Source organism: Peromyscus eremicus, unplaced genomic scaffold (genome assembly GCF_949786415.1).
Source record: "Peromyscus eremicus unplaced genomic scaffold, PerEre_H2_v1 PerEre#2#unplaced_269, whole genome shotgun sequence".
Taxonomy (NCBI): Eukaryota; Metazoa; Chordata; class Mammalia; order Rodentia; family Cricetidae; genus Peromyscus; species Peromyscus eremicus.
Window position 1 is genome coordinate 216,468 of NW_026734505.1, and position 22,273 is coordinate 238,740.

The following is a 22,273-nucleotide window of genomic DNA, read 5'->3' on the forward strand; positions in this document are numbered from 1 at the left end:
AAATTGGGAAGCATCAAAACAATGTGGGATAGAGGGGAAAGTGGTGAACAAGAGGTTGGTGCCCTAACGTGGTCTCATCTTTGACATTCCCTAGGGTTGAGGTTTGGACAGAGTATTTCCTCATCCTCTCAGTGAATGTTCCTTCACCTTCCTTGGTGAGATAACAGGCTGGCAGGGCTCAGGGTTCTCTGAGGTATTGAGTGTTTAGGAGCAAGACATAGAGAAGAAAATCAAAGTTTCTGGGACTGTTTCAGCTGAAGCAGAGAGAGAGAGCTGGGTATGTAATGAGGAGAACTGAGGGCCAAGACACTTCACTCCACACAGTTTCCCACAATGATACTTCACAGTTGGTGCTGGTCAACATTAGTGGTGAAATACAAGGGAACTCGAGAGTGTGTCTGGCAGTGTTCCATTCGCAGCTGAGATGAGCTGACCTTTTCTGGCTAGGCAGATGTCCCTCCCTCTTCTGTGTCCTCACATGTATCCTAAAGCAGTGGGGGCGAGGAAAGTCTGCTGTCCCTGCTAAAGCAGGACTGTTTGTTACAGTGAACGACAGGAGCAGCTGTGCTCTCTCTGGCACCTGCACACTGGGACAATGACAGGCACCTTCCTGATAATAAAGGTCCTCACCCATGTTTTGTGCAGTTTCAGATAGCTGTACAACCCTGGCTCAGACTCAACACAAACTCCTAATGTGATTAGTCAGAGCATGGTGCCATACCCCTGCAATCTTGGCCCTTGGGAAACAGAGGCAGAAGAATCAAGGAGACCATGCCAGTCTCTAGCTGCACAGTGACTTTGGTGATAGCCTGGGTGTTAAAGACCATTCCTGAAGAAATAAAATAAAACCAATGGAGTTTTAAATATCAGCATTCCCAATGTTTGGAGTCTTTTGTCTAGTTAAAATTGAACTAGAGAGGAGGAAGAAACACAGGGCAGGGAGGCTGAAGCTATTGGAAGAGCACTTCGGGGCTTTTTACAAAAAGGAACAGGCCACCTGGACCTGGAGATAGTCAAGAAAAGAGAAAAATGCAGTGGTGGGGGATAAAATAGAATGGAGGAAAGGGAGAACATGGAACTTGGAGGTGTTAACCATGGTAACATAGGATTTGTGGGACTGAATGCTGAAGGGAGCCAAAAGACTTCATTGAATAATAAATTTCTCTGGTGATTGAGTAATTTGCTCAGCACAGGGCAAACAGAGATGGATTTAGTGAACATGTAGGTTAGTAGACCAGGAAGTAAACTGAGGCTGGAAAAATGTGTAACTAGGACAGCAAACTTGTCAGGAAAGAAACCTTTTGTGTTTGTTTTTTCTCTGCTGTTTTCTTGAATACTGGTGATGCTTAACAATTATGAAAATGAACTGGGTGCTGGTGCATGCTTTTAACCCCAGCACTTGGGAGGTAGAGGCAGGTGGATCTCTGTGAGTTCGAGTTCAGCCTGCTCTACAGAGCGAGATTCAGTACAGGCACCAAAACTACACAGAGAAACCATGTCTCTAAAAAAAAAGAAAAAATATGAAAATAAGCATGCTATAGATATATCATAACAATTCTGATCTGAGTGTCTGGGCTCATAGGTGAAATCTCAGCACCCAGGAGGCTGAAGCTGGAGGACTGATGCTGGTTGTTGGCAAATGTAGGATAAATGGTGAATCTCAAGCCAGCTTCAGTCACAAAGACAAACTTATTCCTGAAAAAAATAAGAAAATAGAATTCTTTCTGCACACACTGCTAGCTCAGTTAGAAAGGACTGAGAGAAAGTGCTGGGTCCTTTATTTCTCTGACCTCTGGAGAACACATGAATTGTCGAATGTGTGGCAGGGCCTATGAGCCTTCAGGATCAGCTTTAAAACTGAAGCTGCTTCTTCATTTTCACAGTCATTGTCTTCACTAGAGTACAGACTTGCAGATCATAAGGAATCATAGAAGTACAAAGAAAAGATAGGAACCCAACAAAACTCAGGTCTGCATCTCTAATTTATTTGCTCTTTTTTTCAAGAAGTCTTTGACTAGGGTACCAGTGTAGTTTTATGACATCACTCTACCTCTTAGCCCACCAGTACCTGAATGGTCTTTTGGTCTTTATGATGCTGACAACCTTCATTTTCCTCAGTGTCCAGTATCTCTGACCCTGGACATGTGGGTTTTTTGTTTCAGAATCCAGACAGTGTTTTTGTCTCTTTATCTGATTCTTATAACTGTGTTTTTATTATCTTCCCAACAATGTCTGGTAAGTAAAGAAATTGAAACATTTCTTTCATTGAATTTTCCCACACATTTTGAGAAGTCCAGAAAGTGTGGAATCATGGGTAGAATACTGAAGTAGAAGCTGTTGTCCTAACTAGAATCTTATCCCTGATCTATGTGGGGTTATGATTTTGGACAGAACATTTCCTCTCTCACTAAATGGATCTTTACATTCCACAGTGGAATATCTGACAGACTGGGCTCTGGGCTCACTGAAGTGTTAAGTGTTTATGAGCTCAGTGTAGACAAAATACTCAAGTAGTTCCTGAGAGCATTTCCACAGAAGTAGGGAAAGAGCCAGGTGTGTAGATAGGCACACTCAGAGCCAAGATGTTCCACTGCAGCAGCATCAACCCTCCACTCAGTTTTCCACATTAGCATTTCCATGTTAGTGCTGTTGAGCAGTAGTGTTGGGATGTGAGAGGAACTGGTGGCCACATCTGCCACTCATCCATGAGTAGGGTTGCCTTGGAGGAGCTGGCTGGATAGGCAGCTGTGTCCTACCTAGAGATCAGTGAGCAACCCTCAGGACAGGACCTTCAGGGTAGAGAATTGGGACTGTCTAGGGCACATGAGCAACTGTGTCTCCTGCTGTGGTCCCCAAAGAAACTCTCTAAAAGTAGTTCAGGGACAGGACTGCTTATTCAGGAGTGTCCCCTGAGCACTTGGGAGATGAGATAGCTGAGTAACCACTAATTCATGGCTAGCACCCTCTGTTGCATAACGAGTTCCTGGAGAGCATGCCCTAAAAATAAATCCCTGTAGAGTTTTAAGGGAATCTTTTGTATTCATTGTACATTTTTTCTAACATATTTTTACTGATTATTTGGCAATGTTATATAATGCACCTGATCAAAATAGCTTCCCATTCCTTCCAAAGGCATTCTCCCACCCTGTGCCTGCCCAAAAGAAGAAAAAAAAAACATAAATTCTAATTTGTGTTTTCCACGTAGTCATTGGAGCATGGTGAAAGTCTCATTGGCCAGCCCCTTTAAAATAACTGAGTCCTTCCCCACACTCAACAGCCACATCTCCTGCTGGAAGACATCAACTGAAAAGAGCTACATTTCAGCATCTTTATCATACTTTAAGGACTCTCTTCAGTGGCTTACTGTCTAGACTGCTTCCTTTTTTATTTGAAGGTGGGAAAAGGCTTCTGTGATAGGTTTCTCATTCTCAACTATGAGTCTACAGTCATTGTTACCACTGCAAAAGAAGCTTCCTTACCCGGAACAGCCAGTGGCAGCACAGCTCATTGACTTCCATATGGTTTCTGGTGGCAGCATGGTTTATGGACACCAACATGGCCTCCAGCTACAGCACAGTCTCCAGAGGCTTTTTGAGCTAACCCAATCCAGAAAATGAACCATTCTCCATCTCCATTAGTGTGAGCTTCAGCAGCTGTAGGTTCACTTATCTCTGGCCCATGTATGGAATCTGCTCTGCTATTCTTCTTCTTTTTTTTTTTTCAATTTCATGAGACCACTTCTTAAAAGCATCTTCCCATATGACCTACCATATTTTAGTTGTTTTTGAGATTCTGTGCTCTCTCAGATTCATCCTCTGCTGCCCTATCTCCAATCTTACCCTCCTTGGGTCTCTCAGGCTCCTTAGAGCTGCTCCATGGGCCTGTGGATGCCAGCAGCCACTGCCATCTTGAATTGATCTCCTTTGTAAACTCTTGAAAAAATTTATTTAATCCCAGTTTTTAAATTAAAATAGAATTCAGGTTGTAACTACTATCTCAGCCATGAAATTGCAGGATTAAAGCCTGTATCTCCATGGCCATCGTGGTCAGTGAGTTAGCAATACGTAAATTAACATAAACTAATATTGATCATTGGAGAAGCAAAGTAGCTCCTTTCCTAACTACTTGTATCTGGTAACAGGTGATATTCTCACACCTTGGCTCACAGACCATCAGAGCTGTCCAGATATTAAAGGACCTTTCATTGCTGGAGCTCCAAAGAAGGTAAGTCTCATTGCTGCTGAAAAGAGAGGTCATTTGTATGTAATCCTATGGAGCAAATGTAAAAGCCTGGTGCCCTTTTCTATGTTTAAACTAGCGAACCTCACTTTTTTTTCTCCCTGGTGGACATGTCTTACTTTGTCTTTCATCAGAAGTGTGATCACAGAAAGCAGGTCAATAGTGTGAGCAGTTTGTCTCTAGAATTCATTACACTTCTGCTCTCAAAGACACTGACAGCCAAGAAAGGTTCAAGAAAGGCTTGTGCAATGCTGTGGTCCACGGAGCTCACAGTTCCCAAAGGTTTTTTTTGTTTTTCTGCTGCTTCTGAGCCTTAGTTCCTGGAATCTTTAAATAGCAGGAACTGAGTTTTCCTTGCTCATTGTCTCACAGAGGCTCTTGGAGACTTGAGTATCCTAAATACTAATTAAATCACTTTGGGCACCCCATCACAAATCCTTTTGCTTCCAGCTGGGATTGCATTGTGGAAGGCATGAATAGGGTTTCCTCCAAGCTTGGGTGCTCTCTGATTGCCTTGGTAACATCAGGAGAAGCCCTTGTGGTAACTGTTGGGTTTATGCTTAAGCACAATCCTCTGATGTGTGCACAACCACTCATAGCTACATATGTCTTCTAGTGCAAATCTCACTGAATGTGTGTAAGGTCTGTTCCTTAGGTTAAATGCTAATCAAGAGCTCCTTCATATTGTTTTCAAAGGACACAGACATCCCTATTCCCAACTCTACCTCTTTACTACTGTAGTAAGAGGATCCCAGGCTGGGTTTGTTCATACATTTATTGAGCTGAATCACCAATGTGGTGTTTTATTTACTCTAATTTCATTAGGGAGATGTATGTGTGCATGTGCACGTGTGCGTGTGCATGTTTGTGTGTTCTAGACCGCTAGAATGGCAGGATGGCAGGAGATGCATTTTGATGTTCCCCATCTTCTCTTTTTCTTAGATCAGGAGCACCATTCGCAGACATAACAATGCCACTCTTCTGACCCAAGAGCAGTTCCAACTTTTAAGCTCTCTGGAGAATATTTACATCAATAATAACATTCCCTGGAAATCTTACCTTGAACTGAAGACCTATCAGATAAAAGCAGAAGTCCTGCTAAATCAAGGCCTCACAGAGGAAGCACTTGTGATGTATCACAAATTTTCAACGTGAGAACCTGCAGTTTTCCACCTCCTTTCCCATGACTGATCCCTCACTCATCCTATCCTCCTCTTCATGCTTCTTACCCTTGCTGACCATATGGAACTTGAAAAAGTCATCTTTTAATCAGATGACAGATTTCTCTGGCAGATCTGACACATGCTTTTCCTTACTGTTCAAAGACATGAGGACCAAAGTTGGTGGTATCCCATATAAGGGACTTCATGAGTAGGAGAGTTCTTGAGCTTGTGTCCACAGGGCCCAGCTTTTAGACAAAAGAGTTGACAGATGAACAGGATGTGTCTGCACTGGTGAGTGTTTTGAGTGCTCTATCTCTACCCAGGCAGCCAGTCGTAGGCTTATTGCTGTGTGTGGCAGAGCCAGATTCCTCTTCTCTACATCCTGTAGCCTATTGATTGGTATAGCAAAGAGGTTAGCCTTTCCTGTAGCTACACAGCCACCAGAGGACTGGGCTGTGGACCACCTAGTGTTGGAGTGGCTCAGCACAGTCCCTGAGCTGTTCACCATACTTGGGTAGGCAGAATAAGATTGCAGAGCTGTCCCCAGGGAATGACTCCTATAGTCTTAATGACAAGAACATTGTGTGTTTGAGGAAGGGAATGATGGTAAAGGTCTCACCAGTCCTATTTAGCCCTGAGATCACCAGAGTAGGTCAGCTCAGGCACTCTCTCGACCATTTCCAGTAGTCTATAGTGGAGGCATCTTTGTGGATTTCTGGGAACTCTCTAGCACTCTGCTTCTTCCTATTCCCACGGGGTCTTTATTTATCATGGTATCTTTTTCCTTCTTCTCCCACTGTGTTTCTGATCCAGCTGGGACCTCCTGCTCCCTTAAGCTCTCTTTCCCCTGACCCTTGATCTCCATTACCGCCCCCCCCCCATCCCCAGTTTGCTCATGTAGATCTCATCCATTTCTCTGTCGTTGGGTGATCCCTGTGTCTTTCTTCGGGTCCTCTTTACTAGGTAGCCTCCCTGGAGTTGTCAGTTGCAGTCTGGTTATCCTTTGCTTTACATCTAGTATCCACTTATGAGTACATACCAGGTTTGTCTTTCTGAGTCTGGGTTACCTCACTCAGGATGATGTTTTCTAGTTCCATCCATTTGCCTGCAAGTCTCATGATGTCATTGTTTTTCTCTTCTGAGTAGTACTCCATTGTGTATATGTACCACATTTTATTTATCCATTCTTCAGTTGAAGGGCATCTAGGTTGTTTCCACATTCTGGCTATTACAAATCATGCTGCTTTGAACATAGATGAGCATGTGTCCTTGTGGTATGATGGAGCATTCCTTGGGTATATGCCCAGGAGTGCTATAGCTGGGTCTTGAGGGAGGTTGATTGCCAATTTTAAAGAAAGCTCCATAACGATTTCCAAAGTGGCTGTACCAGTTTGCATTCCCACCAACAGTGTAGGAGTGTTCCCTTTTCTCCACATCCTCTCCAACATAAGCTGTCTTTAGTGTTTTTGATCTTAGCATTCTGACGGGTGTAAGATGGATATCTCAGAGGCATTTTGATTTGCATTTCCCTGATGATTAAGAATGTTGAGCAATTCCTTAAATGTCTTTCAGCCATTTGAGCTTCTTCTATTGAGAATTCTCTGTTTAGCTCTATAGCCCATTTTTTAATTGGACTGTTGGTTATTTTTATATCTAATTTCTTGAGTTCTTTATATGTTCTGGATATCAGCCCTCTGTCAGATGTGGGGTTGGTGAAGACCTTTTCCCATTCTGTAGGCTGTTGTTTTGTCTTGTTGACCATGTCCTTTGCCCTACAAAAGCTTCTCAGTTTCAAGAGGTCCCATTGATTAATTGTTTCTCTCAGTGTCTGTGCTACTGGTGTTATATTTAGGAAGTGATCTCCAGTGCCAATGCGTTTGAGACTACCTACTTTCTTCTTTCAGGTTCAGAGTAACTGGATATATGTTGAGGTCTTTGATCCACTTGGACTTAAGTTTTGTGCACGTTGACAGATATGGATCTATTTGCAGTCTTCTACATGTTGACATCTAGTTATGCCAGCACGATTTGTTGAAGATGCTTTCTTTTTTTCCACTGTACTGTTTTGGCTTCTTTATTGAAAATCATATGTTCATAGGAGTGTGGATTAATGTCAGGGTCTTCAGTTCAGTTCCATGGTCCACATGTTTTTATGACAGTATCAAGCTGTTTTTATTATTTTAGCTGTATAGTAGAGCTTGAAGTGAGGGATTGTGATGCCTCCAGAGGTTGTTTCATACTTCTTGATAGCTGATGTTTGCTGAATGTACCAGTAGATAGAAGAGTGAAGACTTTTCTCTCTCCAGGCACTGGGGGATAAGGGGATGTGGGATTTCAGGGTGTGCCTTTACTCACTCCATGAACTTCTCAAACCCTGAATTTCTTCAGGGCCTCATTTTGATACTTGTAACTTTTTGTCCATCTTAGTCACTCTGCTCTATTCCTTTAGACTCTTTATGGAGAAACTCAGAAAAGGCCCGAATAAGTGTCTTTCAGCTCGAATAAGATCCAAAATCAACAAGGTGAGTCTTCATTGTCTATGTGACTGATCTAAAATCTCCAGAACAGCAGTGAACTACTTAGAAAAAAGCAACAGATCATGACCCTGGGTATGATGGGAGCTGATGCTGCCTCAGCATAGCAGTACAGAGGAGAGGGATGGCAGGAAATGGGGTTCAAGTCATGTATGAGATACTGATGCCTCTCCCCACTTGTTTTCTTATTCTCTTTTCTGACATTAGAACTGTTGTAATTCTTCATTTCTGTTTTGTATTGCAGACTATAAATAACATTTTTGAAAAATTTGAGAGCCTTAAATTCACACTCCGAAGAAATCATACTAAGGAGTATGAAGGCTACCTAGATAAGGTCAGTGTGTGAGCATGGAGGAAGGAGGATTGTGTGTCACCTGCTCAGCCTGTGTCCTGGGGTTGTGTTGTGTTGTTGTTTCAGTGAGTCTGTGATGCAATGGATAGGCTCCACACTCAATTGAACACACATGCACTTTATCCAGGTGAACCAACACACACACACACACACACACACACACACACACACACACACACACAAAGTGCAGTAGGACTCTGAGAATATTGAGACTTGGTTGTTACTGAAGAAGGCTATACAGGAACTGACTAAGGTGGTGGTGGCTGTTCTCCATAGAACTGCTGCTCCATGAGCCCTAAGCTGAGATGTCAGACCTAAACAGACCTATACTTTGAAAATCTTTTTTGCTGGTAAGGCTTTTTCTTCTGGGATTTGAAGATGTAACCTAAATCTGTTTTTCTTTCTGTAGATGAAAAGAAAAGAGGAAGAGGCAAAAAACAAGGGGTTCGGGAAGCATAGAAAATATCATAGACGAAACTCCCGAGACTTCCCCAAATTCAACTCTCTTCTACAAAGACTTATGAGTCGTGGAAAGGTGGGCCCCAGCCTGACACCAACATCTACAAAGTCTGAAGAGCCTTCAGGAGGAAGCACACCTGTGAAACAAACAGTGGTGTGTGGCCCACAGGAAGCCATCGAGGAGATAACCCCCACCCCTTCAGCAGACACTCCTGGGGAGACTAAGGTGGCGAAAAGCCCAGGTGAGTCACCACAGGTCCATGACTTGGAAATGACTTGTGTATAAGTGTTTCCCATTGCATCTGGGTCAGCCACACAAAACTGAGACTGCAGCTCTCCAGTAAAGTAAGGCGGTACTGGTGCACAGGTGTCCGAGGTCTAGAGCACTGAGCAACACAGAGAACGTCCCTTCCCCTTGTCCATGTCCTCAGCCGTTTGCTTCCACGGATCCACTTTGCTGTGGTAACAGAACCTCCTGTGATGAGTGTTGTCTTGTTCCTTCCTGCCATCTAACTGTCTTGTCAAAATAACCTTTAACTTAGTTTACTCAGATAAGTTTCCTCAAAACTTGCTTGAGTTCAGATCCTCATCTTTTCTGAGCTCTGTAGAGATTTGAAGAAGCACATTAAGAAAATACTAAATCATTTTCCATCATAAGAAATGGTTACTTTATGAAACTTGGACTCTCAGATAATTTTAGGACATAATGGAGAGATGTGAGGGCAACAGAATTTCAGGTGCATGAGATTATGTTTTCAGCATTTGGTAGACTCTCACAAAAAATCCTCAAGTAGGGCCAGAGATGTTGACTCTGTGGGTGAAGCGCTAGCAGTGACAGTGTCCAAACCTGAGATGGAATCTCCAGAAAGCACGTGACAGTGGGGTGTGTTTGGCCACCTCTACATTCAAGGTTCTTTTCAGGTGAGATGGGACAGGGAGACAGGAGAAGACCTGGTTTCTTACAGCACAGCTAGCTGGGCAGACACAGAAGCACAGAAGAGATTCTGTTGGACCAAAGGGGCCAGGGAAGATCAGCACTCCAGGCAGTCAGTTCACATCTGCAGATATGCTGAAGCACCTGTGCATCCTTGCTCACACATCAGCATGGACATTCTGAAAAACAAACACAGATCACGGACATGTGCAAACACACTCACAGTTCATACATAAAGGATTTTAAAGGGAAAATACACATATTTCTGAAAAAAAGTTCTCAAGTATCTCATCTCATTTGGTTTATGTTGTTTGTTTCATTTGTAACAACTACTTTTACAGCCTGAGTAGACTTGACTTGAGATCCTGCCACCTCAGCAGGCAAATGTTGAAATTCCAAGTGTGCATCACCAAAGCTGACTTTTCAGATGTTTCTAAAGTATTGGTTGATTCTTGTCTTGCCTTGCAAGAGTCAAAAGTCTCTTCTTGAGTGAGGAGGAGCTATAAGCCAATTTTTAGTACTCTGTCTCAGTTAGGCACAGGTGAGAGAGTCGGCCTTTGCCAGAATTGAGCCTGTGCACTAAGCAATCCACACATTTCTAGATGTAAGAGTTAGCCTTTCCCAGCTGTGAGCCTGTGCACTCAGCAATCTACACATCTGTGTAATGTAATGAAAAAGCAAGAGTAAGCTGCTCAATAGGAACCTATTGGACTGGAGAATAATCAGGAAAGGGATGACTGGTTCCAGCTAAGTGGAGCCATCTGTCCTTGGAACTTTGCTGAGCTAAGTGCACCATTTTCACTCACATTTGGATTTGAGGCTGCGACTTCTCTAGGCGGTGTGTGCCATGGGTGACCCTGTAGTTCCAGGGTCTCAAGGGTTTCCTCCATCCCTACGACATACCCTATTAGGGACAGTATGTGATAGTATGACCTTGAGAAAATCTTTGTATGCTTTCATGCAACTGCAACCTCTTGAAATCTGGTGGGGTTTATTGTGGCCTCAAAACTCTTGGGGAAAATGGTCTGCATGACTGAGCATGCTCACAACAGGCTTTCCTCAAGTGGAAGTTCTGGAATACTTGTAGTTTGGCTCAGTCTAAGTCTGAAAGGTACAGACAATGGAAGCCAATTTTGTGAAACTCAGTCTCAAAACCCATGAGGACCCAGGGAAAACTAAGTCCAGACCTGAGAGTCCAGTGGCCAGCAGACCTGGAGATCTGAACCACAGATAAAGAAGACATGTCTGTCCCAGGAGGGACTCAGCAGAAGTTTATATTTTCTCTGCCTGTTTGTCCTGTTTAGTCTTCATGTTACCCACCAGAGTTGAGAGGGCCCTTTGCTCACTGAGTCTGTGAACCCACACAGAAATTTCTTTGCAACCAACTCATGGTCACACCCAAAAATATGTTGTTCCATCCACTTAAGCTGACAGTAAAGACCATGCTCACAGTTACCACTCAGCTGTGGCCAGAGCTTGGAGAAAAAAACTCCCTGCCTATTTTGTGGTTCCATCATGGGGAGAGGGGCTGCTGTAGAGAATACCAATGACTTTGTGTTTTTCCTCCAGGCTACCAGACTGAGTTCTGCTCAGGGACACCAGGCCCTGTAACCTCAGATTTCTTTCTCTTTTCCATTGCAGTTCCGAACTCCAAAGGCCTCCGCCCTGTGATCCTTCCAAAAGACTTATGGGATAGGTTCCTGCTTTCTGCGAAAAACAACACCAAAAAAGGAGTGGAAACATGCGGAGTCTTATGTGGTACCCTGGTAAAGATATGAAAACTCCTTGTTCTGAGACTGTTTCTTCCCCCTTGGCTTCCTATGACTCCCAGAAAACATATCCAGGGGCTGTGTCTATACTTATCACTCCACAGAAGGAACCATGGATGACAAGGCATGGCCACCTTGAATTTGATGATTTTGCAATTGGTTGCTTTTCAGAGTCCCTTGAATTGAATAATTTGCTTCAGTGCTATAGTTAGAAATTTTCACTCTAGTGGTGCCTAGTGCCTGTAACCCCAGTCATTGGCAAACTGAGGCTGGAGGCTTCCTACAAGTTCAAACCTGGCTCACATACAGAGTGAGACATTGAAGTAAAAGCAGGCAGGTTGTCAGGCAGAATGTCAGGTATGAGACATGGAGACAGGCACATTGACTACTTCTAAAAGGAGGAGGACTCAGTTCCTTTTGTAGCCTGGTCTGACCACCTACTCTGTGGTAAGCCTTGGAATATAAATTAAACACTTCAAGACCCTCAATCAGACCTATTGCCTGCTGCAGGGAAGACTCTAGTCTCAGGATGTGCTAGGAGGGACATGTCAGGTTCATCTTATCCTCTGTGCCTTCATACAGTTCCCAGCAAAGCACTGGAGCAGTTAAGGTGGAGAAACACTGAGGTGAGGGAGAAGGATGAGAGTCATTCACTGGGGTGGGGGCTTCACTTACTTGTGTTATGAGAGAGTGGGTTGACAGTGCCAGGGAATTGTAACAAGTTGTTTTCTCTTGGCAGGAAAAGGAAGAATACCACATCAGTCATGTTATAATCCCTGTGCAGAAGGGAAAGTCTAATTACTGTTGTATGGAGAACGAGGAGGATCTCCTTTTTGTTCAAGAAGAGCTGGGGCTTCTCACCTTAGGTTGGATTCATGTAAGCAAACTGACCTCCCTGTGGCAGCTCCTCTTCTAAACACACTGCCTATTTCTTTCTCATCACAAAGTTAATCCATTCCAGATCATCTGTCTCTGAGCACATGCAGTCACTAGTGTTTCAGCGTTGAGTCAAAGGCACGTTTCCTGGTGTATTTCCAGCTCTACTAATTTTATCTCTTACTCAAAGTAATTCTTCAAAGTTCCAATACTTTGTGAATAGATGAATAATGGTAGCTTTCCTAGGATGTATGAGAACATGGTGTAGAGACCATGTCCCTAAAAGCTGTATGACTGGACGTATTTTAACGTCAAGATAATTCATTCTAATGATTGCATTTTGTCTTTATGGAGAAGCACTTGCTTTGTGCACACCAAAAGAGCACCTTCATGCAAGATTTTCAAGTAGTTGGCCATGCTGTGCAGGCTTGTGGTGATCTTGAAGGAAATAGAGTTCCTTCCCTAGAGAGTTCTTCTGAATGATTCTCTCATTTTCATGGCTTCAAACTCACAGAACATGCAGTTTCTCTTAGAATGGGACAGGTGTAAGCCACAATCAGTTGGTTATTTCTAGGTTTTGCGAGATCACAAGTACTTTTGTACTCACAGCTTGGGAATTGCTGATATGTGAGGCAGTTTCCTGTATCTTTATGCTCCAGTTACATAAATTCTTACTGCTTTGCCTAACAATAATATACCACGGCAGATGGAAATTTGTCCTTTTGTGCCTGGAGATCACACAGAAAATGAGCACCAGTTTTGATGAGGCAGAGTCCATTCTACTTTTCAGGAGATAAATATAGGGCACTGTGGGTTTCATGGAAAGAGGAGTCCCACTTGAGGTGACTTATAATGACTTACAAAGAAGCCCAAGGAGAGCTTCCTGGGGAAGTGGTCCTGCATCAGTGAGCAGTCTTGTCCGTTGGGATTTGTGGTTGATATTAGGAAAGGATGGCAGATTTGTGTTGACATGACCCTTCAGAGCCATGCTCTCCATTGTCGGGTGAGGGCAGAAAGAACAGACCTGTTTTTGAGTAAAGGGAGAACTCTTTGGGTGTTCTGGGCAGAACAATGATGTGATCAAAGCCAGATACAGAAGGTAAAATGAAGGAATTGCAAGGCTGGTAACAGTGGGGAGGTCAGTTAACATTTGGGAGCTGGTGACTTCCAATGACGATGAGAGGGTGATGGCCATGTGCACAGGAATGTGGGATTTCAGGGATCCAGGGGCTGAGGAATAGAGGTTGTCCAGTCTGTGACAGGGCAGGCTTGGAGTGGGACCCATGGGGATGGTAGTTATCATAAGCATGAGTAGGGCATCTAGAGGAAGATGGACTTTGGAAGTGGGGTTCAGTCCTACCTTGTGGAATTTAAGGCACTTGTGAGATATCACATCTATGGAGCCTTTGCTGGCAGTTGGATGGAGGTTTGGGGAAGCCCAGTGAAGGTAGGAGAGGAATCTGTGTGGCTTCTGAATGGAGGTGGTCCAGAAAACCTGGTAAATAAGGAGTGTTGACAGCAAGAGAAGTGATTGGCTGACAGCTGAGGAGGAGATCTAATGAGGAGAGCGGGAACACAGTGGGGGATGACAGAGACACAGGCTGCAGGAGAAATGGTTATGGGGTTCACAGAAGATGCACAGCAGGGACAGTGGGGGAATGAGTTCAGTATGTGACCCAGGGACAGGCTCCAACAGAAGAGGATCAGCTCATTGAGAATGGTGGCTAATGACTTTTACGCCTTGGTTGGTAGAGACTGCAAGGTTTAAAGAAGACATGGAAAGCTTGGTGTACGGCACAGTCCTGGAAGCCTAGCCTTCAGGAAGGTGGGCCTGCTGGATGGTGACTTTGGCACCAACCTGTGCTACACAGGCAGACCGTGGCTTGAAAACAAAGTCATCTGATGAAATTACTGCTATTGTGGAGCTTGTCAGGACTGCCATATTGAGGATCACATCTATCTAGGCCAAGATTCTAAGCGAAAGGGAGAGAGATGAGGCTGCTTTTTGTAGAGTTGGGTTAACAGAGTACGGACATGTACAAGAATTGGGAAATGGTTTCATCATGATTTTGTCTAGTTATTTTTTGTTTCCTTCACTTTAGTTTTTTCTTTGACTTTTAGTTTTACAAGTGCTTGATATTTTAAAATATAGCTTACTTGTAGTGTACATATATGAACAGCAGAGTTTAATGACTCCTTGAGGAAAGAGGAATTTGCTGAGAGCCTGGTCCATCTTTCCAAATTCCTTCCTCTGAGACTGATCCCCCTCTTGCTCTAACTGTCTCTACTTTGATCTCTATAGAGTTAATCTCCTAAGTGTGCCCCCTCCCTGCTATCAGTACTTCATATTTGCTTATGTCCTGAAATGCAATGGATAGATACATGACTTTCACATCTGGCTTTCTTGGCTTAACATCTGCAAGGTTCCTCCCCATTCTGGCATGCAGTTGTTTGATGTGTGTTTACACCTGGTGAGCAAGTGAAGGAGGGGAGGGAAGGGAAGGAAAGAGGGGTAAGATAATGTGGCAGTAGTGTTTACAGCACCACACCCGAAGGGCAGAAGGGTCTCCTCTTAACAGGGAGAAATCACATAGGGAGGTCTCAGAGGCAGGTTTGAAGGCTTGGAGCTGAAGACCCTGAGAGTCTGTTGAACTGATGTTTGAAGTAGTCATGGGAACTCTGAGGGAGATGGAATCAGAGTCTGCTGTTAGCAGGAGGGAAGCAGAGGTAAGTTAGATGCTGAAGGACAAAACTTGGTTACTCTTTAGGCAGTCAGTATAACTAGGCTTGGATGAATAAAGGGATCTTGTCCTCAGTGAATGACCAGCTTAGGACCTTTATGGATCAGGAAGACAAAAGAGATAATTCCTTCTTCCTTCTCCACCTAGTAGACCAGAGTGTTTTCCTGGCGTGATTTCGGGATTCATGGTGGGAACCAGTTGTTGAAGCTCCTCGGGACTGCTTTCCTTTGTGGATCAGGCATGGGGCTCACTGGGAATTCTTGGCTTCTTTTGTCTTCTCAGACCCATCCAACCCAGACAGCCTTCTTGTCGAGTGTGGATTTACACACTCATTTTTGTTACCAGAAGATGCTCCCAGAATCCATTGCAGTGGTGTGTGCACCCAAGTATAAACAGTGAGTATGTAGGATTCAGGTCTGGATGGTACAAGAGCAAAATGCTCCATGGCTCAGAACACTGTGAAAATGAATATCCAGAGTGTCTTAAGTGATTGCTATGAAAGCCTCCCTTTAAGGTACATATTCTAATTAAAACCAGCTGCTCTTAAAAGACGTGCTGACACCATTGCTGGGCTCCATCTTCAAGAAGTGACTTCAAGAGCCAGAGGTTAAAGAAATTCCACACTGGACACTGCATACGAGTGTCATCTCTTATCATTCCCAATGTCATGTTAATCTGAGTTTCTCGGCAGAGCTAATGTTGAGAAAGCAATGAATCATCTTGTTTTGTTTTGTAATAAATTTTTGTACACTGGATATTGTCTCACAGGGGCTATTGGACCCTGGTTTCAGCACACCCCCAACTTGCTACTCAAAATTATTGCCCTAACAGACCTATCTTTTTGTTTGATTCTTCTTCCTTCTCATTTCTACTGTTGAGTTCCTTTGCATCATTAGGCCAAGAAAGGGATCCAGAGAGAGTGAGACAGAGAGGGCGGTACACGTACAGGGGTGAAAAGAAGGAGAGGAAGGAGGAGGAGGACAAGAAAAGGATGAGGAGGAGAAGAAAGAGAGGGGGAGGGAGGGTGGTTGAGACTATGACAAAGAAGACAAGGTCTAACAGGACAATGACAATGATGACTAGGAATAGGAGAAGGAGTTCCACATGGTCTATGATGGAGGAAGAGTTGTACAGAGAAGAGGAGAGAAGGAAGAGAGGAGGAGAGAAGGGTAGAAAGGTGAAGAGAAAGGGGAGGAGGAAGAGGAGGAAAAGAAAGGAAAAGAAGGGGGACAAGAGGAAAGATGGAGAGGAGAGAAAAGAAAGAGACGGGGGATATCTGCTCGACTGTAATTTTACTTTTTCTCATTTCAGAGTCGGAATTTTTACATTAACATCTTATGGATTAAAAGTAATAGAATTCTGTCCCAAGAGAGGATTTCATTCTCATAATCAGGACTCAGCTCTCTTCTGTGTATGTATCTGTGTACAAGAAATCAAGGCCATATTCCCAGCCAGGACATAGAGCTGATATGATTGAACATCTTTTTGATCCTCATGGAAGATCAACCTCATCACCCACCTTCCTAGAAATCCATAATAACCATGTATCTAGGAAGCAGTGGGCTGTGGATATCAGTTTCTTATATTTGCAACCTGGTCATTTACTGTCTTTGAGGGTGCTGGCCATCTGGACCATTTTTCCTGATAACTGGGGATACTAATACTATGTACTTTACAGGCTGCTGAGAGGATAAAGGAAGAGGGACTGGGGTGGACTTAGGGGCAGAGTGTGTCCTCAGCATGCTTGATACCTTGGATTCCATCCCCAGTAACATGGGGAAAAGAAATAACCCACAAAGTATGGAATCCATTAGCTTATTCAAGGCTTATTACTTATTCATTTGTTCTTCATCAATGTCAGTTACTAGGTTTCAGAGGGTGATCAGAATGCCAAAGAAAAAGCCATGTAAGATAGATAAATTAAGCATATTTCATTCTGAAGTTTTGTGCTCACCTGCCTAGGGAGGTGGTTTTTTTCTCCCAGTTTGTATCTGTGATAACAACACACTTAGTGTGATCAGGCCTCAGGGCCTCAGATCAGCCTCAGATCAATGAGATTCTGGCACTTTACTTCACATTAACCTGGACTTTTTCATCCACTTTGATTCAGAAGGAATGCAACAACATAGTGAAAAGACCAGAACCCAGTCCTATAAAATATATAAGATTCAGGGATACAGCACAGAGATTGAAGGAAGGCTAAGATACTGAGATCAGAGTGCTAATTCCAAGTGGTTGAACTCTGTATGTGTTTTCTATGTATCATACTGAACGCGTGTGTGTATTTATATATAGTTTGCATCATACTCCTGATCCTAACAGTAAAATAAGACCTAAGGAAACTTCAGCTTTCTTTAAAAAGTATATATCTATATATATATCTATCTATATATATCTATATATATACTTTTATTTCATTATTTTTATTTCTTTAACTTCATTGTGTAGTCTTTTAAAAGTAGACCCTGTTTTGACTTTAATTCTCTTTCTATTTGCATTTTCACATGAGTTTAGTGCCTGTGTGATTAGAAGTTGGCAGATGTCCTAGATCTGGAGTCAAGCCATTGCTCACTGCCCACTTCCCTGCAAGAGCAGTGGGTGTTGTTAAACACTGTACCATATACTCCAGTCCCTGTTTTCTAGTCTCATGGATCAAACCAGGTTTTCAGTTGAATGTGGGGAAGATCTTTCTAAAAAAGATCTGTTAAAAAATAGATAGCTCTATCTTGGAATACAAAATGATTAGGTGCTAGAATTTTGAAAGATGTTGCACAAGTTAAAAAAAAATGTCTAAAACACCAGTTCTCAAGTTCCCAATTGGCAAGACCTCCTCCAAACCCGACCATGGTGAAGCACACCTGTAGCGCCAGCACTTAGACAGCTGCCGCAGGAGATCACAAGTTTGAGGCCAGCTGAGGCTACATAACCAGGCTTTCAGATTGGTAAATCCTTATGACTTTGTATGCCAAGTGTGAGTATCTCCTCAAGGACTATTAGGTCCCCTTTACCATCTGATTGACATCATGATTCCAATACTGCACTGAAATTCCTGGTCCCTTTTAATAAAGGAATGTTTCACAAGTGACTCTGGAAAATAGATGCAAAGATACACGGGGAGACACTGAATCCGACCATGTGGAGAACTTGGTAGGAGTGTTGGGTGCCAGATCTTTTGACATTGCTTCTATTGACATCAGGATTTCAGTGCTAGGATGAGAACTATGTAACTTCAGTGAGCTTCTCCAATCAGAGGCTTATTGCTTGGGATGTGGCTCAGTTGGGAGAGTGCTCCTGTTTCAAGCACCAGGCCCTGGACTCATTTCCCAGAACTACTGAAATCTGCCATGGTGGTGTTTGCCCATAATCCAGCACTTTGGAGCTAGTGGCAAGAGAGTAATTTCAGGATCCCTCTGGCATACCTAGGTTACGTGTTCTAGCCTGGGTCACATGAAGCTCTCTTTTGGTATAATATAAAAGGTATAAGCTGTTTCAAAACAGGAGTTGTCCATGCCTTAACCACATTTCCTTTTCTCCAATTGCAGGACTGCAGTCACGTCACCATCCAAAACAGCCTGGTGACTGTCACAGATTTGCGATGAGTTAAATCCCACACACCTACATCAGTGGGAGCCTGTGTGTGTGTGTGTGTGTGTGTGTGTGTGTGTGTGTGTGTGTGTGTATTGTGCGTGTGTATTTTGTTTATATGTGAGTGAATGTAGGATGGTGTATGTGTATATGTATATGTGTTCAATCTATGTTGTGTATGTTACATCTGTTTCATGTATGTTACATCTTTGTCATGTATGTTCACTGGTGTGTATGAATGGCACACTATACTCATTCACAGAGCCCAGAGGAAGACACTGATGTGTGCTCTATTAATGAATTAGAATAGTATATCAGTCATTCATAATGACTAGAAATTGATTTTATTATATAGTTTACTTGTTATTAGTTTTAGATGATATTTTCTGGCCAGGATCCAGTATAGGAGTAAGGGCCCAATGCACGCACTTGCTGGCTTGCCTCACCTGCCTCAGGGAGCCTAGAGGACAGGTTGTAATGCCAACGCTCACTGTCCTGAAGACAGTCCTCCTGAGTGACCACTCTGGCTACAACACAACTCTAAAGGATGTTTGGCCAAGAGAGAGAAGTCTACTTACCTAAAAAGCTTGTTTTGAAGTATGTAAAGTTCCCTAGCTGTGATGAACTCACCACTGAAGCTAATGCTTACAGCAAACTGCAAATAAAAATGCTGTCCTGCACAAGGGATGCTGAGACAAATTCACTGCCAGTGACAGTCTGGCCAAAGCAGCTCACATGAACTGTGCTCGGGCGCACACTCTCTGCTCACATTGGCCCTGTCTAGAAATTTCCCATAAATTTCACAGAAACTTGTATTTTCTTTATATAAGTGTGTTTTGAAACAGATTTGTAGTTTCTTAAAAATTCTATTTAGTTCTGTAATTAAAGTTGAGTTTCGTGTCAAGCTCTTGAGTCTTCCTTCTGATCAGGAGTCACATAACCATGTTAAGTGAGAGGTGTGATTGCCAGCTAATAGGATTAGTAGGTACTGGTGGGCAACCTTGTCCTAGTTGCCTGTTTCTCCTTTATTTCCTTTTTCATTTTTCTGTCTTTCTTATTTATTGTGACTGGGTCTCAGTGTGAAGCAATGTCTAGTCTGAAATTCACTTTATAGTCCAGGCTGACCTGGAACTTACAAAAACTCACCTACTTCTGCTTCTCAAGGGTTGGGATTAAACATTTCATTGCTGTGGTTTTAAATTTTAAGCATCTGACATTGTTCTGTATGTCTATAATTGATCTTGGTCATACTTAGTCCTCACCTCCCTCACCCACGCTCCTCCAACCCCATCTGAAACCCCTATTCTAAACTTGTCAGGCTTGGTGTCAAGGGTCTTGTTGTATGAAGCCAAGTTGCCTGCCCTGTTTTCTATTTTGAACAACCCACTGAGTTTAATCAGGGTTTCTTGCATGTGCATGCTTGTGGGGTTCTATTGAATCATGGGCAACTTCCCATTTTCTACACCCCTAAAGAAAAATGACTCCTCCTTCCCCCTAAAGAAGTATGAATCGGGACTTCCCTTCTGAAGCACAGGTGAGTGCCCTAGCTTGCCCCCGACCCCATCCCTAAGCACCAGCCACTCCCGGGTAGACCTGCCCAACTTGGCCCCAGGTTCTGGTCACAGGGCAGGTTCCCTTCTATCCCCACCGGGAAGGATCCCCTTCTCTAAGACCCCTGGCAGACCCTGCAGTCTCCACGCCCTGCCCCAAGCCCATCCGCCTGAGCCCCAAACCTCTTCCTGAGACTTAGAGGCCGGCCCCCAGCTCCCATCTTGCCCTGGACTTCCCTTCTGAAGGACAGGTGAGTCCCCTAACTTGCCCCCGACCCCATCCCTGGGCACCAGCCACTCCGGGGAAGACCTGCCTAACTTGGTCCCAGGTTCTGGGCACTGGGAAGGTTCCCTTCTAGCCCCACCGGGCAGACCCTGCAGTCTCCACGCCCTGCCCCCACCCCCATCCGCCTGAGCCCCAAGCCTCTTCCTAAGACTTAGAGGCCAGCCCCCAGATCCCATCTTGCCCTGGACTTCACTTCTGAAGCACAGGTGAGTGCCCTAGCTTGCCGCCGACCCCATCCCTGGGCACCAGCCACTCCGGGGAAGACCTGCCCAACTTGGCCCCAGGTTCTGGTCACAGGGCAGGTTCCCTTCTAGCCCCACTGGGAAGGATCCCCTTCTCTAAGACCCCTGGCAGACCCTGCAGTCTCCACGCCCTGCCCCCACGCCCATCTGCCTGAGCCCCAAGCCTCTTCCTGAGACTTAGAGGCCGGCCCCCAGCTCCCAGCTCCCATCTTGCCCTGGACTTCCCTTCTGAAGCACAGGTGAGTCCCCTAACTTGCCCCCGACACCATCCCTGGGCACCAGCCACTCCGGGGAAGACCTGCCCAACTTGGCCCCAGGTTCTGGTCACAGGGCAGGTTCCCTTCTAGCCCCACCAGGAAGGATCCCCTTCTCCAAGACCCGTGGCAGACCCTGCAGTCTCCACGCCCTGCCCCCACCCCCATCCGCCTGAGCCCCAAGCCTCTTCCTGAGACTTAGAGGCCGGCCCCCAGCTCCCAGCTCCCATCTTGCCCTGGACTTCCCTTCTGAAGCACAGGTGAGTCCCCTAACTTGCCCCCAACCCCATCCCTGGGCACCAGTCACTCGGGAAGATCTGTCCCACTTGGCCCCAGGTTGTGGTCACCGGGCAAGTTCCCTTCTAGCCCCACCGGGAAGGATCCCCTTCTCCAAGACCCCTGGCAGACCCTGCAGTCTCCACGCCCTGACCCCACGCCCATCTGCCCCAGCCCCAAGCCTCTTCTTGAGACTTAGAGGCTGGCCCCCAGCTCCCAGCTTGCCCCGGATTTCCCATCTGGAGGAGAGAGAGAGAGAGAGAGAGAGAGAGAGAGAGAGAGAGGGAGAGAGGAGAGCACCCATCCTCCCCCGGACATCCCTTCTGAACAAGAGTTCCCATCCTGCCCCGGACTTCCAATTTGGACAAGAGAGCTCCCATCTGGACAAGAGAGAGAGACTTCCTGAATCTGTCAGCTCTGTCTGAACCAAGTGTGTGGATAAGGACAAGAACGAACCACAAGGAGATGGGCAGACGTCAAGGCAGAAACACATACAACAAAATGAATAGCAATATACCATCATCAGGCCCTAGCCCTCCTCCAACACCTAGACCTGAACATCAGAAATTGGAAGAAGCAGAAGAAAATAGCCTTATGAATGTCATCATGAAGAAGCTAGAGGATTGTGTAGAGAAAAAGACAAAAAAATGTGAAGAATGCTGTAAACAACTAGAGGAAAGGGCAAACAAATTAGAAGAAATCAAAAAAGTCCTGGAAGAGAACAATAAAATACTGAAAGAAAATCAAGAAAAATCAATGAAACAAATGAAGGAAACAGTCCAAGACCTGAAAAGGGAAATAGAAAAAATGAAGAAGACACAAACAGAGGGAATGCTGGAAATAGAAAATCTGAGAAAATGATTGGGAACTTCAGATGCAAGTATAATCAACAGAATGCAAGAGATAGAAGAGAGAATCTCTAGTGTTGAAGATACAATAGAAGAAATAGATTCATCAGTCAAAGAAAACACTAAAGTCAACAAAGTCATGAACCAAAATGTCCAAGAAATTTG

At 44.4% G+C, this 22,273-nt stretch overlaps 1 protein-coding gene across 3 annotated transcripts in view; it reads left to right on the forward strand.

Moving 5' to 3' along the window:
- LOC131901736 (STAM-binding protein-like) overlaps positions 1 to 19,556 on the forward strand; it is a 43,322-nt gene extending 23,766 nt beyond the window's left edge. For 2 of the 3 annotated variants that reach the window (XM_059252818.1, XM_059252819.1), the window contains 10 exons: positions 4,142 to 4,224; positions 5,182 to 5,390; positions 7,852 to 7,924; positions 8,181 to 8,270; positions 8,698 to 8,989; positions 11,323 to 11,447; positions 12,190 to 12,327; positions 15,350 to 15,462; positions 16,379 to 16,478; positions 18,610 to 19,556. In XM_059252818.1, coding sequence (XP_059108801.1) covers positions 4,142 to 4,224; positions 5,182 to 5,390; positions 7,852 to 7,924; positions 8,181 to 8,270; positions 8,698 to 8,989; positions 11,323 to 11,447; positions 12,190 to 12,327; positions 15,350 to 15,462; positions 16,379 to 16,478; positions 18,610 to 18,666 — 1,280 coding nt within the window. In that variant the 3' untranslated portion in view covers positions 18,667 to 19,556. Of the gene's footprint in view, positions 1 to 2,162; positions 2,236 to 4,141; positions 4,225 to 5,181; positions 5,391 to 7,851; positions 7,925 to 8,180; positions 8,271 to 8,697; positions 8,990 to 11,322; positions 11,448 to 12,189; positions 12,328 to 15,349; positions 15,463 to 16,378; positions 16,479 to 18,609 lie in introns of all 3 variants that reach the window. The other variant, XM_059252821.1, reaches the window with a different exon arrangement.
- Positions 19,557 to 22,273: the final 2,717 nt, after the last annotated feature.